Source organism: Geospiza fortis, unplaced genomic scaffold (genome assembly GCF_000277835.1).
Source record: "Geospiza fortis unplaced genomic scaffold, GeoFor_1.0 scaffold104, whole genome shotgun sequence".
Classification (NCBI taxonomy): domain Eukaryota; kingdom Metazoa; phylum Chordata; class Aves; order Passeriformes; family Thraupidae; genus Geospiza; species Geospiza fortis.
The window spans coordinates 6,623,030-6,643,620 of record NW_005054325.1 but is presented as its reverse complement, the minus strand read 5'-3'; the positions used below and the strand labels follow the sequence as shown (position 1 = coordinate 6,643,620).

Below are 20,591 nucleotides of genomic sequence, written 5' to 3'. Positions count from 1 at the left end.
CTTCTTTGATTGATTTTTTTAAGTCCTTCTGTATGAAAAAAATACAGTCCATCTGTTCTTGGATTGGGTTTCTGATTTCTTTGGTTCAGAAAGAATTAAGAACTATTGTGGTAGAATTGTTCAGATATAATTTCTCTGCCTTTCCTTGTATTTGCTGAATTTCTAGTTGCATGCTCTATTTCTGAGTTGTGTTACTGTATTGTGATCTCACTTAGTGTGGTTTGTAGTATTTTGATTAGCTTCTGCAATTCGACCAATGCAGATTTAACTTTGCATCCAATTTCCTCCCGAGTCTGTCCTCTGGCAGTTTACGTGTAGTAATGGTCAGTACAAGTCTAGAATTTTCTTAAGGCTGTTTTCATTTCTTCTCCAGTTTTATTTTCTCTCTCAATCAGTAAGGAAGAAAAGATTGAATTTTTATCTGTGGTTACCAGGTGTGCCAACTGTTTCACCTCCCAAAGTCTTCCAGTGAGTAACCAGGAATTTTAGATTTGATCCTGCGCTCTCAAAGGAATATGTATATTTTTGCTGTGTTATTTCAAAGGCTTACCTGTCACAAATGAAGATTTATCGTGTTCTCACTCCAGTGCTTCTAACTGGAAATGAACCATTGTCTTGAGCTAGTCTGAACTGGAGTGGAAGCAAGATGCCCTGATATTTTCTCTATGCTTTTACATAGTCACAATCTAAAATAAGTCCAGTTGTACAGTCCAGTTGTATTTGCAAGACTGGAAATAAAATAAAATAAAATTAATTGGAGGGGGTGGTAATTTTATTTTTTCCTCTTTTTCCTCTTATTTTATTTGCCTTGTTTTCAGTAGCAAATTTTAAGTCTAGAAGGGTCATTGCCTAGCCTAGAGTGTTGGCCCATGGTCACAGAGCAGGTGCTGGTAATGCTTTGCTACTGATGTAGCAGGTGGTGTGCCAAGTTGCTGCAGCTTGTCTGTACTGCACTTTTCCACTCCTGTAATGATGATCCGGGTTTGCTTGAAGAATGTTTTGAGTTACTCTTTAGTGTGGCATCAGTACTGTGGGGTTTTTCTGTGGTGTTAACTGTTTAACTGTGGTGTTATTAATTTGTCTCATAGCACATGTCACAGAAGTTTTCCAAGTGATTCACATACTGAAGGGGGTTTATTTGGTCAGCTGATTTGGAGAGGTACTTCTATACACTTTCAAAATCAAGCTTAACCTTTTATACCAGCCTATTTTCTCCTTCAAATGTTCACTTATTTAATAGAATGGGAGTGCTAGGCTACAGTCACAACAAGGAATGTCACACAGACGAAAAGAGGCTCCCAATCTTTTCTAGGTAGTAATCTGTCTGAATTAGGTTTTGTAGTTGATTCTGTTGCAGGAAAACTAAACTGATATTAGAGATGCTCAAAACTTCTGTAAGGAACTTTAAATCTCAAAACCTGTTGGAATGTTTTTACTTTCCTCAGGCTTTAAGAGACCTATGCATGTTTGAAGCCAAGGAAAATTCGTATTTAGCAATGAGCAGAGCAATACAGTTTTTTTCAACAAAGCTATTTTTTGGTATTGGTCATACCCCAAGCTCACAGCAGCAGTGCTAAGTGTCATGCCACAGCTATTGAAACAACCCCAAAATTAATGGAGCTCTCAGCAAGCTGATACATCTACATTTTCCTCAGTGATGTCTAAGACTTGCACCTATAGCAGCGTTTCTTTTCTTAAAACTACTCTCTTCAGTCAGTTTTGATTTCAGAAGTATATTCAGCCCTATTTTTATGCATCTTTATCTCAGCTACTCACCCTTAGCTTCCTTTACAGTCAGTGAAGCCTAACAGGCACTTCCAAGGTGCAGCTCAGTCTTGCTAAGATTCTTACATTGTTCTGAGGTTAATCATGCCCAAAGACTTGCTCATAATATATGAGACCAACTCAGAGGCAGAAGCCCACACTATAAAAATTTGTATCAGCTGAATCCTACTTCATTTGATTGCCAAGAAAGTCTACATAGTTGTGAAAATTTCAAGATGATGTAATGTTTTTAAAGACATAATCCATCACATTTGCAAATCTCTTCTTCCTTATAAATCTAAAGAAAACAGTGATGGTTGTTTATCTAAACAATTGTGCAAAGCAATTGGTTTGCTTGTTTCTAGTTATTCAGATCTGAATTGTTAGCAAAGCAGATTCCTGTTGAAAGTGTGAAAAACGTCAATCACTTGTTTTTAAAATTTTAAAGTTTAATAGTAATAAAATGGTTATAAAAATAGTAATACAATTACAGTAATAATAATTTGGACAATTTGGATTAGGACAATATGAGACAATAGAAACAAAGAGTTACGGACGTCCGGGTACCTTTTTCTGGGCAGCATAAGCCCAGAAAAGGACCCACGTTAACAGAGGATTAACCCTTAAAAACAATAGCCTGTTGCATATTCATACACTTCATACATGATGCATAAATTCCATTCAAACACAGGATTCTACCTGGTCACTGTCAACTTCTTCCTCTGAATCCTAACAGCGCCTTCGAGGCGGGAAGAAATTCATTTCTTCTGGTAAGAGAGCAATAAATTCTTTTTCTCTGAAAGTTTTAGGTGTCCTTTCAACCAATAGGTGTGGTTGCTATCTCACTGTGAGTCCTTTCTTTAAAAATAGTATCCTACATAGCATAGTTTCTATTTTAACTTTTTTTATAACCTAACACAACACATATAATATTCATTTTAATATTTGTGAAAAGCCAATCATAAAACACACATTTTTCACAAAAGCAAGTATAATTGATGCACCAGAAAGCTTCTGCTCTCAGCTTCATCCTATAACAACCTTTGCTTTCTAAAATCATCATGAAAATTATAGTGGCCTTTGAAAGGAAGAATTCATGCAAAGCATCCCCCAGTGCTTTTTAAAACAAAAGCCGAGCACAACCTCAGAAAAAAGCAAGGTTAAGATCCAGTTGGCCAGCACAGACTGGGATTTTGTTTCAGTTGTCAGATGAAAAGGGCAGGCCTTGTTTATTTAGTCCACCCTTTGGTTAAGCAGCAACAATTGCTGCTAACCAAAACAATGACAATTGCTGCAAAGGAGGACACTTTATCATTATCTTGTATAATAATATTTATTGTTAATTTATTGTTGCCTCATATAGATGCAGGTTGGAATAGCTCATCTGAGGTGTTTTAGCCTTGGAGGGAAGGACAGGAGGACAGGAAGTCTGTGTGTCCTGGCGGCATAAATGCTGCTCTGGCTGGTTAATGGAGCAGCAGGAGCGCTTGGCTGAGCAGCAGCGCGGAGCTTTGCCTTCAGCTGGGGGAGCAGCCCACAAGCACTGCCATCACGGAGCACAGCAGCCTGTTAAAGGGATAAAGACAAAACTGTGTTTGATTTTCAGAATGGAGGGGCAGGAACTTCTCCTGACCCTGTCAAGGCTTTACTGATCTTAATGGGTCTGCCACAGAGAAAAACTCTGCTTGAACAGCAGAGGGGGGCTGCTCCTGAGGGACGAGTTCAAAAATAGCAGCTCAGAAACATTAATAAAAACATTTCCTACTGTTTCTTCATCAAAGCATAAAAGAAACAGCGTACTGCAGAGCACACTGGCAAAATCTGTACGCTTCTACCATAAAACACACAGGCTCATTTCTATAAACTAGTAACTGAGAGTTTCTTGTAGAGTGGATGAATTTGTTGCAGTAACTAGTTTCTGGCATAAGTAGATCCCATAAAGAGGACTTAATGCTTATTTCTAATCTCCTGGAAGGTTGTACAAATGAAAAAAAATGAGGTTAATCACCAAGGAAAATCACTCATGAAGTAATACATCTTTTCTTAAATATTAATTATCATTCATTTTTCCCATCACAGAATTTACACAGTTCTCATGAATCAAGGATTAATTCAAAGGTTTACATTTATCCTCTGCTGTGAATGGATTCCTTCTCAGTGGAGAGTGAATGAATTTATTTTGTACCAGCTTTCTGCTTGAAAAGAAAATCCTTCATAAAAGAACTGGCAATCTTAGCCAGAGAAATCCAGAATAAGTAAAGCATTTCATTGTTCAAAGTGTTAGACCCTAATGAGTTCTGCATCTAAATGCTTATATTTTTTTTCCCATCTGATCAGCAGTAGCATAGCAGGTAATGTACTTAAATGTATGACACTTGTTTGGGAGGAAGATTTGAATTGAAGAAAGGCAGCATGTTCCACACTTTTAGTATAACATCTGTTATCATTCAGTAGTGCTCTTAGCCCAGCATGCCCTTCCTCTAAATATCTTATTAATTAAACTGGCTTAGTAGGAAAATAATTAATACTATAAGTCCTGTACCTACTTAGAAAGGATTTAGAAACTGAAAAAATTGGTTTTGTCTGAGCTTCAGCTCAAGGGTTGTAGGTTTTTTCATTCTTGAACACAAGCAGATTACAATAGGGAATATCTGAGAAATTTTTATATATATAGAGTCTTCGAAATATATATATTCTATCTTTGAATGCAAAATGACTGTGTTTCTTACCAGTACTATGATAATGAGGTGGGAACTCCTAGCCACCAGCTCTTGACTGGGCAGGAGGGTGAGACAGGGCACCCAGGTAGATGCCAGTGAATTTGTGTGCAAAATGTGGGTCTGTTACTTAGCTATCTGTGGTCAGATAGAGTACAGAAATAGAATTTGCCTGTGTATTTGTTCTGTGTGCAGTGCTGCCGTCTATATGCAGAAACTGCTGTTTTGCTGCTGATTCACCCAGCTTGGTCTCCCACTGAAGAGCAAGTTCAGTTTGCTGCTTATTCTAACAGAAAATTACATTTTTGAGACCTATTGGAAAAGGTGCTGGGTGCCACCAAATTGCTCTTTAAACTCAGTCGGAGTTTTAACAATTTCTTTGGTGGGAGAAGGCTCAGGAATTAGTTGCAGCTTGTTCTGGCTCTTCTTGGAAGGTCTGAGAGCAGCTATTCTTAAGGGGGAAGAGAAAAAAGCTTTAAATGCTGCACCAGAACAGGACCCTTTCAGCACAGGGAAAAGGCAGCTTGGAAAGCAGTCTGCAGTGTGACTCCTGAGTTTTATAGTTGAGCCTTTCTTTTCAAAAACATATTAAAAACTTAGAAATCAGTGTTTCTTTGCAAGTCAGTTGAGGTGCCTAAACCGCTTCTTCAAATGGGTGTAAAGCACTCTAGGAAATACCGTGGCTGTTAGGTTAACAACCTCCAAAATCAAACTGCACCATGTGGCTGGTTGATGGGCATGGGGGTTTGGTGCTTCAGCAAAGGGACCTACCTTTAATTCTCATCCATGCTGAAGTTCAGAGAGTGTGTCTCTACCTGGGGAGACCAGAGTTTTTAACTAGCTTGTGACTGTACATATTGGTCATCTTTGTCCCGAAGAATATGTGCTCAAAACTGATTTTAAAAACAGGAAAGCCTGTATTTATCCTATGGAGAAAAGTGAAGCAGAGCTGGCCTTGTTCATATTAGCCCTAAATATCTGGTAGCAAATAAGTTGCAATAAGCACAGTGTGCCAGTATAAGCATAGCTAATTCACCAGATATATGGGTCTCTGTGGGAACAGTCAACACACAGCAGTACCAAGAAAGGTTGCACCCTCCTGTTTTCAGGGGAGAAGAGGGTGTTTCCAAGCCTCTTTTGCTTTAAATCTGCCTTGGGCAGGCTGAGGATGCTAAGTCCCAGTTCATTTGTGTGTGTGTGCATCAGTGCTGGGTCTGCTAGAGGAGCATATGGCAGAAGCCATTTGCCCTTGACTGTGCCTCTTTTTTGGCAGGCACAGGCTTGTTTCTCACAGAGCAGGTTCAGTCACAGCCACTCCTTCACATCACTTCTTGAGCCCCCAGCTCGCTGGCTTTCAGCTCTTTGCCTGTGCGTGTGTTCTTTGTGGTGTTTTGGTTAATTGGACATTGTTTGAATTACTACTGAACTAAAGAAACATATGTTTTCTATCTGTCATTTTGCTCTCTTGGACTTTCCCTCCTTTACATCTCCTTAGGAGAAAACACTCCTCCAGGGAAGAGAAGGCTCTATTAAACAGCTATGTTTTTTTGCACTGTCTCAGACACCATAACCTGCCCTCACTGGAACAAGTGGCAAAGAAGCCTTGGCTTTCATTGTCTTCCACAGCCTGGACACAGTCCATGGCCATGTTCTGTGGCCACATCTTTCCTTGGTTTGAGCCTTTGTGTTGCCTTCTTTCTTACCTTTCCCTCTCCAGCTCCTGCAATAATCTCCTTTTTCTCCCTTTGCTGTCTCTAATTCTCCAAAGAAATCAGAAATGTTTGCTTGTGTGTCAAAACCAAGCAATGGCTGTGCAGACATTCCCTCAAATCAGTCAGTCTACCACCATTTCTGTCAGTAACAGCCACACTGCAGTAGCAGAGAGATTCTGTGGACTACCAGTAGCCTTTATTTCGAGATGCTAAACTGCACTGACTTGAAGAGGAGAAAGAGCATTTTTAAATGCCTTTAAAAGGCGTAGAGCCTTTGAAAACAATCATTTCCCTTCTTTTCTGTTTATATTGACCCTTATCCTTTGTTACAGCTTTGGAAAGAAAAATGTCAATGAGGCAAAGCAGAGAGGAGCTTATAAAACGAGGAGTGCTGAAAGAAATTTTTGATAAAGGTAAGTGTTCTTCTTTTCACAACAGTAAATTGACATCCCATATAGCTTTATGACCAGACATTGCATAATTGTAACACTAGGAACCAGGAATAGAGAGTTCTGAATTGCAAGACTGCGCAAAATAAGATCTCTAAACACTTCTCTTGACTTTGCCGTGGTCTGGCCCTCTCTGTTGAATACATGTGGTAGTTACTTAGCAAATAAAAATGAAAACTAATCAGAAATGTAGAGCAATAGAAATAAAAATCACATCAATAGGCAGTAGTCGCTGACTGCAAAAGAGCAAAGCATCCAGGCTGTGGAGAAATGTAGTGGGTTCATGCCTCTGTGTGTTGCCATTGTTGAGTCACTTTGGGATTAACTGTTGTGGAAAAGGGAAGCATTTAAAGGTTTTGGATCCTGATGAGCACAGAACAATATACTTTCCCTTGAAACAGCTCAGAGGAGATAATAATTCCTTGTTCAGGATAATTAATTTGTTGAGTTTTTAATGTCTTGTTTATGCAAAATGCCATTGTTTTACAAACATTGTTTTACACTGGTAACACAATACATAGTTGTCATCTGTCACATACATGTCAGTATTTGAGTGCATCTTCTATTTGTTTTGCTGCTTCTCTTGTCAATTACTAAGGCAATTAATTCAACAAATTATATAAAAACATAATGAAGTTACTTCTTAATCACAATAGAACTTATGCATATGCTTTAAAGCCTCATTAATTCAAAGTCTAAAGATTTTTGACAATAGCAGTACAAAATCTTGTAGAAATCAATAGAAATTGGAAGTTTTCACAGATATTCGAAATATAGCCTACTTCATAAATTCAGGACCATTTAAATCTGTTACCTGCTTTTTACTCTAGCTTATTAGGAATTTAAAAAATTACTAACTCAGGCTGCTATTTTTTTTAAGTTAAAAACAATCAGCAGCAAAAATGTGCTTATCATTAAAGTTTACATTTTCTACCAGTTATGTGTAGTAGTGTGCTCTCACTATGACCTGCTGGCTTATAAACCATCCTAGATGCAACTTGAGAGGAAAAACAAGTCCTGCCAATAGGTTTGCCCTTCTCACTGCTTTGTGTTGTCCACGTTTTTTTAGAGTGACTCAGATCGGACCCGCAGCCAGTGAGGCGTGGTCCAGGCTGTCACACCAAGGGATCAGTGCTTCAGCCACCTCAGAAGGCAGCCTTCAGTCACACCTCTGTCCCAGCTGTGACCTCCTTCATCCCTGCCTCACATCCCACATGTAGCCACCCTCTGAACCATACCTACATAAACCTAAAGGCATCCCCAGGAAAAATCTTTTCTGTGAAGTCTGACTCCTCCTTCCATGTTGAAACTTGGGGAGATTCCCCTTGTATTGCTACCAAAGCACTACAGGTTTTTTTCCTATTGATCAAATAATGATGTAGTTTGTAAACTTCTGTGTCATCTTGTGAAGCAGATACTAAGATACTAAGTCTATAGGTATTTGAAAGAAAGAAATTATTTCCTCTTTATAGTAATTTTTCACCTTTACAAAGCTGATATGAAAAGAAGGAGGTAGGGCAGAGAAGAAAGTGGTAATACACAAGAGTAGCAGCAGTACTCCAACAGCTATGATGATACAAGGATGTGAACAAGGCAAGATGTGTAAGGCAAAGGCATTATTTCCTTCAGTGGTGTAATAATCTGAGAGTAATTCTAATGAAGGATTTATTTCATTGACAACCTTAAGTGGAAGTTACATTTTCTTTGTAATTCCTGTTAGATAACCTCTAATCCTTCAAGAAAACAACAGACCTTTAGCATTTCCTAGCAGAGTGCTTTATTTGATTGTGGTAGCACCTTCCATGCCATGAGTCATCTTGCACAGACAATAGGTGTAAATCTCTTTGTCTCCCTTTTGTGAGAGGTGGGCAAAGCAGGTCTGTGAGTAACTTTGGCTTTTTCTTTCTTTAAAAACCCATACCAATCAAAGGAAACAGTGCAGACAGACTGACCCAAGAACAAGAATTTTTGCCTTATGTTTAGTGTTGGTTTTGTCAAATCTTCTACCTTGAAGAAAAGCATAATTAGCTGGTTTGTTTGCCTGCTGTTTAAAGTGACACTCTGACCTGTTTGCTTCAGGATTTGCTGGCTTTTCAGAGGACTTCGTATCACCCAGCAGGTGAAATTATCAGAGTGCAGTAAGTCACAGTAGTTACACATAGGAGAGTCACTGCAGTCCAGCTGCTACATTTGGAAAACAAGAAATACTGTTATCATTTCAGTGACCCCCACATTTAAATTAGTCACCTGAAGCTGCTCCTGACTGAACTGCAGAGAGCGCTTCCTGACTAAGGACCAAACTCACGACAGAATCAGTTTCTGTTATCTTCCATTTCCAGGGCTCTGTGACTTGAGTATTCTGGAAATGTAGGGCAAGGCTATAATTTTTTCAAATTCTCTGTACTTTTGGAAAATAGTAAGTTGAAGAAATATCTGATTAAGCTCCTGCTGTTCTTATAATTTGTGGGCAGATAGTCTTGAGAGGTTAAAAACACCTCTTCCACCTGCATCACAGAACATACCTCAACATTTAGAAGACCTCATATTTTTGCCATCACTCCTACACATAGGAACAGACCTTGATTTCCACATGAAGGTGTAACCATCCCAAAAACATCTGTCATTAGAATTGCCCACTGTTTCATGCTGCTGGTCAAAGAACTAAATCTACTTAAAATATTTTGATACCTCTTCTTCTTTCTGAATGTAGATGAGATTGCCTGTAGTGAGAAATTTCTGAATATGAGTGTGCACCAATTACTTACTCCAAAGGCAATGGTGCAATGGTTTTCCAAGGAAACATGGGCAGTCTTAATCTTTTATATTCTTGTATTTTAATATGCTCTATCTAATTAAAATTATGGATTTAGACTTAAATTTCAGGTAACCTAAGTCCTGACAGGATTTGGACATGTTGCACTTATGCACTAAAGCAGATTTTGTGATAGTATGTGAGGACAAACTTGAAGAAGTGGCTTTGGTAAAGCAGCAGGAAGGCATGGCAGCCACTGGAGAGCCAGTTGTGCTGCAGTGAAATTGAAAAGTTTTGAACTCCTCTGGAAGAAGCCTGTCTCAAACTCCATGGGATCCCACAAAATCAGCGGTTTGCTTAGGCACTGAACTTGTGCAGGATCCCAGCTACTGTTCTAAGGTAGCCACCAAGGCTAGGAAACAGTTCCTGGGGCAGGTCTTGACCACATGCAAGAACATTCAGTTTTCCATTCCCCACCCTTGGGGTCATGGCAGAGAATGACAATGAATTTTACTCTGCCCTTCCTAGTCTTTGTCATCAAGAATTCCTTGCTTGGACAGTCTACTTGAGAGCAGACAAGTATTGAAGGAGATAACCAATCCAAAAATTAACCCAGGATTTCAACTTGCCCATTTGACTACCATAGTCAGTCTTCCATAGAAGGAATGCGTGAGCATGGCACTTTCAGATATGCAAAAATTCTGTAGTCCCAGGTAGTTCAGAGTAACAGACACAGTGAGAGGGTAGGCAGAGCTACAACAGGGGGAACACAAGAGGACTGGTTTGTGTCAGTCAGTGTGATGCACTGTGGGCTGCTTCACACCAGGCAATGTTTTAAAAGTACCTGAGAGTGGAAAATGCAGGTGTGTTCAGGAGTGCAAACCATGCTTAGGAGCCACAGGTCTTGAAGACGTCATCTGTGTATCTCTTGGCCTTCGTCCCATGCTGGGCTTTTGCATGCTGAGGTGAATCAAAGTGTCTGGGCAGAGTCCTTTGCATAAGAAAGTTTCCTCTGAGGTCCCTCTGAGGTCCTGTTTCTTCAATGACTTCAGGTCATTGAGTAAGAGAAGAGCAGCCTTCATGTGCCCTCTTGCTGCAGAGGTCAAGCTACTCCCTCATGGACCCGTCTAGTTTCACGCTCAGCTGATGTTTTTAAAGCTCGTGGACTTAGTCATTTTCCACTAAGTAGCACCAGTGTGTGCACTGTGAAAACAGCAAAGGATTTAGCAAGTCTGAGAACAAAAAATTACAAATGTTATCACTGTGCAAAGTTAACTTTAAACTCATAGCTAGTTCCTGAAAACAAATAAGTTCATCCATGTATATGTAATAAGTGCATTACCAGGATTCTTTTCATTTGTATATCAGCCAACTTGAATAGCTTTAATACTCTGAAAATAGTAAGTAATTTGCCTTTTGCATCTGGTTGTCAAGCATATCTCTGATGCAGGATTAATTCAGACTGAGATACTCTTTCCTCTACAAATTATTTTTTCCACATCTTTGATCTGTTTGCCGTACTTGAGCAACTCACCAGGTAGCTCTTCTTTAAGCAATACCTGATTTAGGGTGTATATTTCAGTCATGATTCTGTGCCATGTCTGATGATTTCATTCAAATCCAAGGACAAGCTTTAGACTCTAAATCAAGATTAAAGCTATTCAGATGTAAGATTAAAAAAGGTTACACTGTCAGTACAGAAAGATGCCATGCATTAGTATTATGACAAAAGGTAAAAGCCAAAATTTTATCTTACATTTAACTTTTTTTGCAATTGTAGGTCTTCATAGGTCATTCAAATGCTGGTTTTTTTAGTCATGCTAATATACCTTGAGAAGTACATAGCACACTTAAGACAGTAGGATTTCAAGATGCTCAGCATATTACAATAGGCATCTCACTTCATGAAGAATGTGTAGTATTCCCTTCAAAAAGCAAACATTACTGGGTTTGTCATACATACTTTTCTCATAGTTACAGTCAAATTTAGTTTAAATTAATGCGCTGAATTAGTGAATATATTGCTGGACACGGTCACTGCCTTTCATTCAAGAAGCAGATGCTCTAATAAGAAACAGTTACACTCTTTCATGAAATCAGGTAACTGAGAGAACATTAATCCTTATCCCAAATATGTGTAAACATGTGTGTCTTTATAAAAGAGAGTACACAGCATTTCTACCCAAACAGCTAAGTCAAAAAATGTTCAGCTTAAATACTGGCTGAATTGTTTTTTGATTTTTGCTGCCTAGGAAAGTAAACAGCTTCGAATAGAATGGGCACAGCAGTTAGAGAGGAGCTTGTGCTACAAACACTTGGCCCAAGCCTATAGATTTAATTCATGTTGCCACCTTTTAGCCAGCTCAGTTGATCTCTCAGTGTCATGGGTCAGGTTTCAGTCTAGTATGATGTGACTGCACTACCATAATAGCTCTCTGGGTCTCCAAAAAGCCTCCAACAAAACCAAGAAAGTCAAGACCTTGGTATTTATAATAGTTCCAAAATAAACAGAAGACCATCTTCACTCGCTGTAGAGAAGTTTTAAATGGCAGAAACATAATTCTGAATAGTTATCAGCCAATATATTTTCAGACTTGTCAAATGCTGTATACTAGCACCAAAATGAGACTTTTTTATCTTTTCAGTATTGTTTTCCAAAGTGATATGTTAGCCTTATGAGGGTAAAATGCACACTCATTTGACTGATTTACATCTCCACTCGGTACATTGAGCTACATATGGCTAATCAGTGGTGCCCAAAAATCTAAAAGCATATTCTGTAATCCTGGGTTTCATTTTTAGAAGAAATTTAAATGGTTAGTAAAATCAAGTTCTGCATAGTTGCCTGCTGGTTTTTAGTTTTACAGGTCACATTTCAGTTATATTTTCAGGCTTCCATTTGTAACCATAGGGGCTGAACATTTTGCTGTATGAAACTCTAATTGTGATGTCCATGTAGTCACTGCCTCCAGGTACCAGAGTGCTGTGCTTAACAAGTTTGGAGATAAAAATCATACAGGTTGACGCTATAGAGAATAATCGGAATCCTTTCTTCTGCTCTTTATTATTTCTAATGTGAAGTGATATTAGGAAAGAAAATGCCAGCTGCTGTCATAGAAATTTTGCTCAGATAGAGGAGATATTATTAGTAACTATAAAAACAGGCTTTCTAAATGGAATCTGATATACCCCAGTATCAAGACTTTACATGAGGCAAATATAAAAATTATTTTCTTCCTTACAAAAAATGTGGTTATTTGTATGTAAAATAGGGACATATCCCTGTGATTTTGTGTCCCTTATAGCATAAAAGTTGGCGTGGGGAAAGCTAATAATTATTGTTATTAATATTAAAATATTATATGCAGAATGTATTAATATTCTTTCATTCCAGCCTACTGTCATTCCTGACTTCCCAGATTCAACAAAGAAAGGAAAAACAGACATTTTTTTTGGCATTGGATGGGACTGCATGTCTGAGTGGGTCAAGGATGGTCAGGAATCAACAACTTAGACCATGGTTCATAATGACCATTCCAGGGTAGAGCAAAAAGATGAATGCAGATATTTGACTTAAATTATGTGTTACCCCAGAGGTGCTACCACCATCACTGATAGGCTCAGCCTTGGCCAGTAGTAGGTCCAGCTTGGAACTGGCTCCATCAGACATGGGAGAAACTTCTGGCAGTTACTCACAGAAGTCGCCCATGTAGACCCCCTTCTATCAAAACTTTTCCACGTAAATCCATACATGTGTATATAGAAGATCTCAGTCCAAGTTCCTCATTTGAAAACAATCTAAATGGAAATAGATTTAATTTAAAATTCTGTCTGCATGTTATTTATATCTCTTTTTTGCCATTCTTCTTTCCTCTGACTATGAACAGATGGGGAGCTTTCCATACCAAATGAAGAAGGAGCTTTGGAGAATGGACAGCCTCTGGGCTCTGGGCTGAGCTCCAGCCAGGTGTCCCTGCCAGCCCTAGCAGAACTGGAGTCAGTCCCAGCATCTGTGGAACCCTGCTCATATGAGGTGCTCCCAACCACAGAGATCATGGATGGGACAGGTAACGTCTTGTTTATGTTATGTTGTAGATACTCTAAGCTGTTTGAAACAAGTTTTTGACGTCTAACATTTGGTGTTTAGCCCTGAGAAATCCTTGTCAAAATGAAGGTCTTCTGGTGTAGAAGGAGGTGACAGTGTAGAGATTGTCACAAAATGCTCCATGAGAAATTTTGACTGACATTATGTAGAATTAACCTCTACTTCTAGGCCTCTCGGAGTGAGGCAAAACCCCTGCACTTCGTGAACATGTAAAAGTAGGTTTCCAGCTCTCTGTCTACATCTCAGATGTACCAATGAACTCTAGAGCAGAGAGCTTAAAACACTTTTGAGGCCTGGGGTACAACATCGTGCCCTCTACCTGCCACGTGGTGCTGCGTGTAATTCCCATCACACATCTGTCAGTAACTAACACAGTCAGCTGCCCTGCCCTGGATGAGGCTGGCTGGTCTTCTTCCCCAGCCTGTGCAGGGAGACAGCTCTACATCTAGATTAGCTCCTTTTTCTGCATCAGGTTGTGCTGCTGAGAGTTGTGGACAAAGGTCAAGTGAGGAAAAGTGAGCAGTAGAAGTTGTCATCCATGATCTTGCGCAGCTATGCAGCCTTTTCAAAGGAGAGTAGGCCCCGTGAGGTGCTTTTTACTTTTAATAGGGTCAGTTTACAGACCACCTGCTAACATATCTGGTCCTAGGCAAGCTGTGGTGACAGAGACATGACATTCTAAAACCTGATTTATGTTCCTGATGTGGAAGTACATCCCAGTCTGGATGGGAGCTGGCTTCTGTCAGAAGTAATGGGAAATTTGGCTGTTGTGTAGATGTGTGTTACTCTTTCTCTTTTACTTTCTTTCTTTCCTTCTTTCCTCCTTTCTATGTTATACGATGTTTGAGTGAAATTTATGACTCATTCCTAATCTGCATTGTTGTGCTGCTTTTCTTGTCTGACTTCGGCTGTATCTGCTGCTGCTTTGCTCGTAACGTTGTTGCGTCTATGATGTGGTTGTGTCCTCCAGTGTCTGAAGAGAGCCCCACATCCAATGAATCCGGCGTCCTCCTGTCCCAAGATCCTACAGCTAAGCCAGTCCTGCTACTTCCCCCCAAAAAATCTGCCGCTTTCCCTGGAGACCATGAGGACACCCCAGTGAAACAGTTATCCCTCCTCAAACAGCCCCCTGCCCTGCCTCCTAAACCTATTGCCAGGATTGCCAGCCACTTAACTGGTAAGTAGGTATTCCTGGACCCTCAGCCCCACCGTTTCCCTTATAGGAAAAGCTGCCTTTGTAGCAAGGTTTTCAATGTTCTTCCTCTTTCTGTAACTCTGTTTGCACTTGTGTGTGTGCTGGTGATGTATGTGCTGTACCTAGGGCAGGGATTGTGAAACCTTCAGACTGCACCTTCATCAAGGTTGCTCCAGGGGCACTTCCCCTCTCAGCTGTAATTGCCTAAGACCGCTGTGGCATTTCCTAACCCTCCTCACCCTTATTCATCAAGACTTACCATCACCACTGAAATTGCAGGATGTGCTTTGATGGGAAAGGAAGTATCAGAAAAATACTAGGATATCTTTAAATGCCCTTAATGAGGAAAGGCGTGAGAGTTGAGGGGAGAGTTTTGATTTCTCCTTTTGCCGTTTGTTGCTTGTCCCCTCAACTTCCACGTGGGCAGGTCCCCCCTCCACACACCCTGTATCTTTCCATATGTTTGTCTTTGACTTGCCCCTGATCCTTTTACAGGTAATTCTGTCCCATGACTTCTTGCCATTTTGCCTCAGTATTTACAGTATCTGCCAAACTACTCTCTCTTTCCATCCCTGCTCTGACTACTCCCCTCCCACTGGTGAGTCCGGCTCCAATTCCCAATGACCAGGATTTTGATGTCCTGTGCTTTATGCTGCAGTTAGCTCTCACTGCATGGAAGGTAGCAACAGTAAACAACACAGGCTCTGTTCTGTGTTCCACATGTTTTCACAAGTGTCCAGGCTCTTTGGGATTCAAAGTTCTAGGTGGATGTGGAAGGAGGGTGGGTGTGTCTCCTCCTCCCAGTCTCTCATTTCGACTGCTGAAGCAGAGGATGGCTATATTTATGCTGATCAAAATAGATTCCCTAAATGCTTGCCTGCACCTTTTGAACAGTCTGCTCATAATTGCAGCTGCTGGACAGCAGGCAGCACCTCAAAAGCCTGAGTTGAATATGAGGTGTGGTTCATCTTTGTAGTGGGGCAGCTACCAGTCTTCCCCTGGGTTGATCTTGTCTTAATCCTAACCTGATCTTTTCAGAACTGATGTGAGAAATGCTCTGCCCACATTTATGTATTATAGTTTTTTTTTCCAGACAGTTAATACCCATTTTATTCAGGTTTAATATCTATATCAGGAAAGTGCTCATTAGAAAAGAACATGTTCTGGTTTTCTCTCATCTCTACGTAGTCTCTTCATGTTTCTGTTTGGATGACCACACTTTTTTGTCCTGTATAGTTTTGTACATTTTATGTGAAACCTCTTTACTTTCTTACCTGCCAAAATCTGCACATAATGGTTAATATCTTGCCCTTTGCTACAAACTGAATGGGCAGTCCTGCAGCCTGCAAGGCCAGGTAGCAGTATTCATGGCTTCACCTAAGGACAAAACCAGCTTCCTGTGATCTCCCATAAAACTCTGTCCCAATTACAAGAAGTTGTTCAGAAATGAGGCCAACATGGAAGAAATAAAAAGATAGGAATGGCATAGGAAAAAAACTGAAGTCCTTGGTTCGTAAGCCATTCTTTTGTAAGAGATAGCAGAAGAATCAAAGGATGAGGGCTTCTGGAGTAGTTTTGTTTTTTCCACAGTTGGAAATTTTGTGTGAAGTAGAATCAGGCTCAAGTTATCAGCATAAGTGAGTTGCTTGATGATGATGACTTTCCAATGAAAGTGAAACAGAACTGTGACTCTTCTGGTGTGGCCTCTTGTGGTGGCCTTCACTGATGTCTCATCTAGTCCTATATGAAGTCTTGTATGTGCATGTAGATAGACTCTTGTACATGCATATACAAAGCCTTCAGGGTAAAAGAAAGGAGACTCAAATTTAGTCATAGAGCCATAATTTAATTGACAGTAATCCTGCTGGAACTGAAACCCTCACTTATACATTCCTTATAAGTAAAAGTATTCAGCTTGTTCTAAAGGGTCCATTTACTTTGGTGGTCCAAAGGATATAAGTGTTGCTCAGTGCCTTGTGTTCTCCAGTGGTAATTATATTAGCCATGTACAATCTTTGGAAATGAGCAATCAATCCTAACGAAGCATCCTTCTCAGTGAGAAGCAGAATTAATGCTATTCTTTTTCTAATTACTCCAGAGACATCCTCTGCTTGTGAGTGAGAAAACAAGCAAAATCTGAACTCTGGCATTCAAAATGAAAACTTTTCATTTCTTTCTGGATACACATTTTTCTACTGAAGAATTTTTGAGAAGGTTGAAGGACAAATTAAAACATATCAGGCATGGCTAGTGGAGAGTGACAGAGGTTTAATGGTCTGGTAGCTCTGTTCAAAAGACTATGAGAGGAGATGTGATCCTGTGAAGGGTTCAGGTACATGTGAAAAGGCAGAAGCAACTCAGCTTCTTTCTACATATATATATATATATATGTATGCAGGTATATGTGTACATAAGTGTATCTATTTAATAGAAAGATGTTTTGTACAAACATATATTAAAAAATCACTACAGACATGGTCAGAGGGAATAAAAAAGGAAAAATATTTTTAAAATAAACCTTGAGGGAAAAAAGTCAGACTACCTCTTGCTGTGAAAATATTCCAAAGTTCTTCAAAGAGTTATGCAGACTGACTTGCAGGGCTTGACAAAGAACTTAATACAGGTTTTAGAAATGGAAAAGGAACATTTCTTTCCTCTGAAAGCATTTTGAGCCATCTCAAATATCTATCTGCCTGTGCCAAGACAAAGATTGGCCTTTCAATTGATAAGAAATGCACATAAAAGAGCAGACCTAAATAAACGCGTAAGAGCACATTTAATTTTGTGGAGAATGGAAATTTTAAAAAATCAATTTAAAGGTGGAAGGAAGAGAGAATTGTCTCTAGCAAATATAAATCACACAGCCTTGGCATGCTTCTTCTCAAGGCTGAGGCTCTGTAGGGATGGGACAGTATAGAAACAGTGCCAGAACCAAGAGCAGACTGCAGGGTAGCCACTGGGAGTGGTACCAGCACCACTGCAGAAGATGCTCCATGCTTTTCCTCATTCCATGGCCTGTGATCTTGATGGTGTTGCCTCCACAGGGAACATCCCTGTCACAGCACTGGGTGTGGAGGTGCTCACATAGCCCTAGAAGACAGGCAACTCCAGGAGAAAAACATAAGCCTTAACTATTTTGTTACCGTTGTTTCACTGCTCTGCATGTCCTCTTGGCCTGTCACCTGGTGAACCTTGTACTGGTTTTCAAACATGATTAGCATTAGACTGATTAGTGTTAGACAATGTTCACAAGATAGAATTTCTTTCATTGTTTTATTTCTCTGATATTTACGTGCAGAACCCAGGCATTTAGGACACTTCTAGCTTCCTTCACTGAAAATTTAGGAAGAGTTGAAATAATTACCTGGGACCAAATTTAATTTGGGTTCTGGTGTTCAAGTCCCCAGTTTATCATAAAATCTTTAATGGTCAAGTGAGAGGAAGACTAGGCATGTCTGATTTGATAGACCCCAGTGTTGTAAAGTTCCCTTTGATCTTGATTCATTAAGCTGTTAATTTTCACCAGCGCAGATAATGCTTTCTGAAATTAATTAGATATTTTTCAACTGAATCACCAGTAACCATAAAGGTCCTAAAACACCAGAGAACAAAATATGTGCCATTAAGATGGGATCTCAGGAGCACCTGAGTCTGTTTGAGCCAAAATTCAGCCTAATATTAGAATAGGATGTAGCTTTGGTTATATCTGGCCACTTATCTATTCCATTTAAGCTTTTTGCATTCTTTTGCTTTTTTTGTTCAAGATTTTGAAGAGACACATAGAGGCAAACATTTAATAGGGTACAAAATATTAAAAGTCTTCAAAAGTTGCTTCTGACAATGCAGACAAGACAAGAATGAGGTTTGAGAACATGAATGCCTGGGATCCTGCTGCCTTGCCAATACACAGCTGGTTATTAGTGACAACTTTGTAAAAGTTTTTGCAACTACAATTTGTCCAGTAAATACTCTGGAATAATTTATAATGCAGTAGTCACCTATGTATCAGAAGACTCCTCTGTAGATGAGCCCAAGGCATAATCCAGAAGCTTCCTCCATAGTGATGTTACCTCCTGCTGCCTGCTCTGGCAGGCTATTCCCATGAAGGGAGGTTACATTCACATGAAGAAGATGGACACTTCTCTCACTGTGTGTCAAGGCAGAAGCAGCAGAGCAAAAGCAGTTCTCCTTCACCAGGTTCTCAGGGAAACTAGACCCTGGTGCAGTTTCTCCCTCCATAATTCCTCTCTGTGCTTCTTCCTGGAAAGGAGTACCTATCACATACAGGCATCAGGAAATCTTCTCGTCTTTGAAACCTTTTTCAAGGCCCTGCACAGGAATTCATGCACAGCTATACTTTTCAACCTTTAGGGCTAATCATACCTTGCTTTTGTTCTCCATATTCAACCTGAATCTTGAATGCATATGTGGTACAGAAGAACAGCAAACAATTTCTGTCTCAAATCTTCCCCAAAAGACATGACTGCAGATCTTGCTATGGTCAGCACGAGATGCATGGCAAACCTCTGAGAATAGTTTCTGACTTCTCAAAAAGTCATTGAAACAAGAAAAGAGACTCTCACCATTTAGGCACAAGTGATTACAGGAGAGAAGATCTGAAAAAGCAAAAGTTACTTGTCCAAATGGTGCCAGCAAATATCAGGCACATCACCCCATGGAGCTCCCTCAACAGGCCACAATGGTTTTTGCACTGTTTGTTGGTTTGGGGGAGATTTTTGCACCTTATTTTACATAATTAATTACTTAGGAGGAATTTAAAGAATGTCTCATTAACTTTTTATATCTTAACTTTATTAAGAGTGTCTCATTACTTGTAGTTGTATACAGTACAGCAAAGGCCACAGTATAAGGTCATTCAGGTGAGGAAAAATACCTCAGCAGGTCTTAAATCCAACCTCCTGCTCAAAGCAGAGCCAGGTATGGGATCAGACCAGGTTGCGCAGGCCTTTGACCAGCTGGGTGCTGAAAACTTCAGAAGATGCCAGCTGTAAAACCTGTCTGGATAAACCTGCTCCACTAACTGCCTCTTCTCATGGCAGGGAAGACACTTTGCTTATAATCCAGTCTTGAACCTCTTTCTTTTCACTTTTGTCCACTGTCTTTCCTCCTCCCGCCACACACCACTGAAGAGTATCACCTTATTGATAACTTGTAGGTACTGGGAGGCTGCTCTTAAGCATTCCCTCCACAAGCTGTCTTTGCTCCAAGCTGAACACACCTCAGTACCTCAGGCGCTCTAGCCCTCAGCCACTGCAGTGACCCTGTGCTCAACTCATTCTGGTTTTTTGATATCTTTCCTGGTGGATACTAAGTTTGCACTGTTGTCTAGATACAGTGTAAGGACTGGTGAATAGAAGGGAATCCTTCTATCAGTAGCAGAATCTCCTGGCTGTGTTTCTTGTTGTACCACCCAGGAGTCTGTTGTCCTTCCTTGCTGTCAGGGTACAGCGCTGCCTTACATTTGGCAAGGAGTCCAGAAAGAGCATTTCTGCCACTGGCAGTATAGCAAACCCGGTCAGCTCTGCCACAAGCCCAGGATCCCCAGGCATGTCCTCTTTCTCCATGCAGTAGTTGAGCTGGGGCAGAATTTGAAGATTTTAATGAGCCTTTCTACAAGCCCTGCTGCAGCAACCTTTGCTGCCATACATCCAGAAGCTCCTAGCACTTCATCTGCAGCAGTTGTGTCTTCAATGTGTGCTGAGCAATTCTCCAGCCATGTTCAGTGACTAAGCAGCAGACTTGGTGTATATGGTGCTCAGCTCCAGTGTACCACTAACACTTCAGAAGACCCATATAGTAGCAAACCTGTGCAACAAATAAACATATATTTATCTCATGAAAATCCCAAAAGAAATACAGTTACTACAGATGTTAGC

General features: G+C 40.1%; 1 protein-coding gene across 2 annotated transcripts in view; it reads left to right on the top strand.

Moving 5' to 3' along the window:
* The window catches only part of PHACTR1 (phosphatase and actin regulator 1), a 138,658-nt gene that overhangs the window by 61,001 nt on the left and 57,066 nt on the right, over nucleotides 1-20,591 (top strand). The window contains exons 3-5 of one of the 2 annotated variants that reach the window (XM_014307001.2): nucleotides 6,526-6,606; nucleotides 13,282-13,461; nucleotides 14,470-14,676. In XM_014307001.2, the coding sequence (XP_014162476.1) occupies nucleotides 6,526-6,606; nucleotides 13,282-13,461; nucleotides 14,470-14,676 (468 nt within the window). The remainder of the gene's footprint in view (nucleotides 1-6,525; nucleotides 6,607-13,281; nucleotides 13,462-14,469; nucleotides 14,677-20,591) is intronic. The other variant, XM_031057003.1, reaches the window with a different exon arrangement.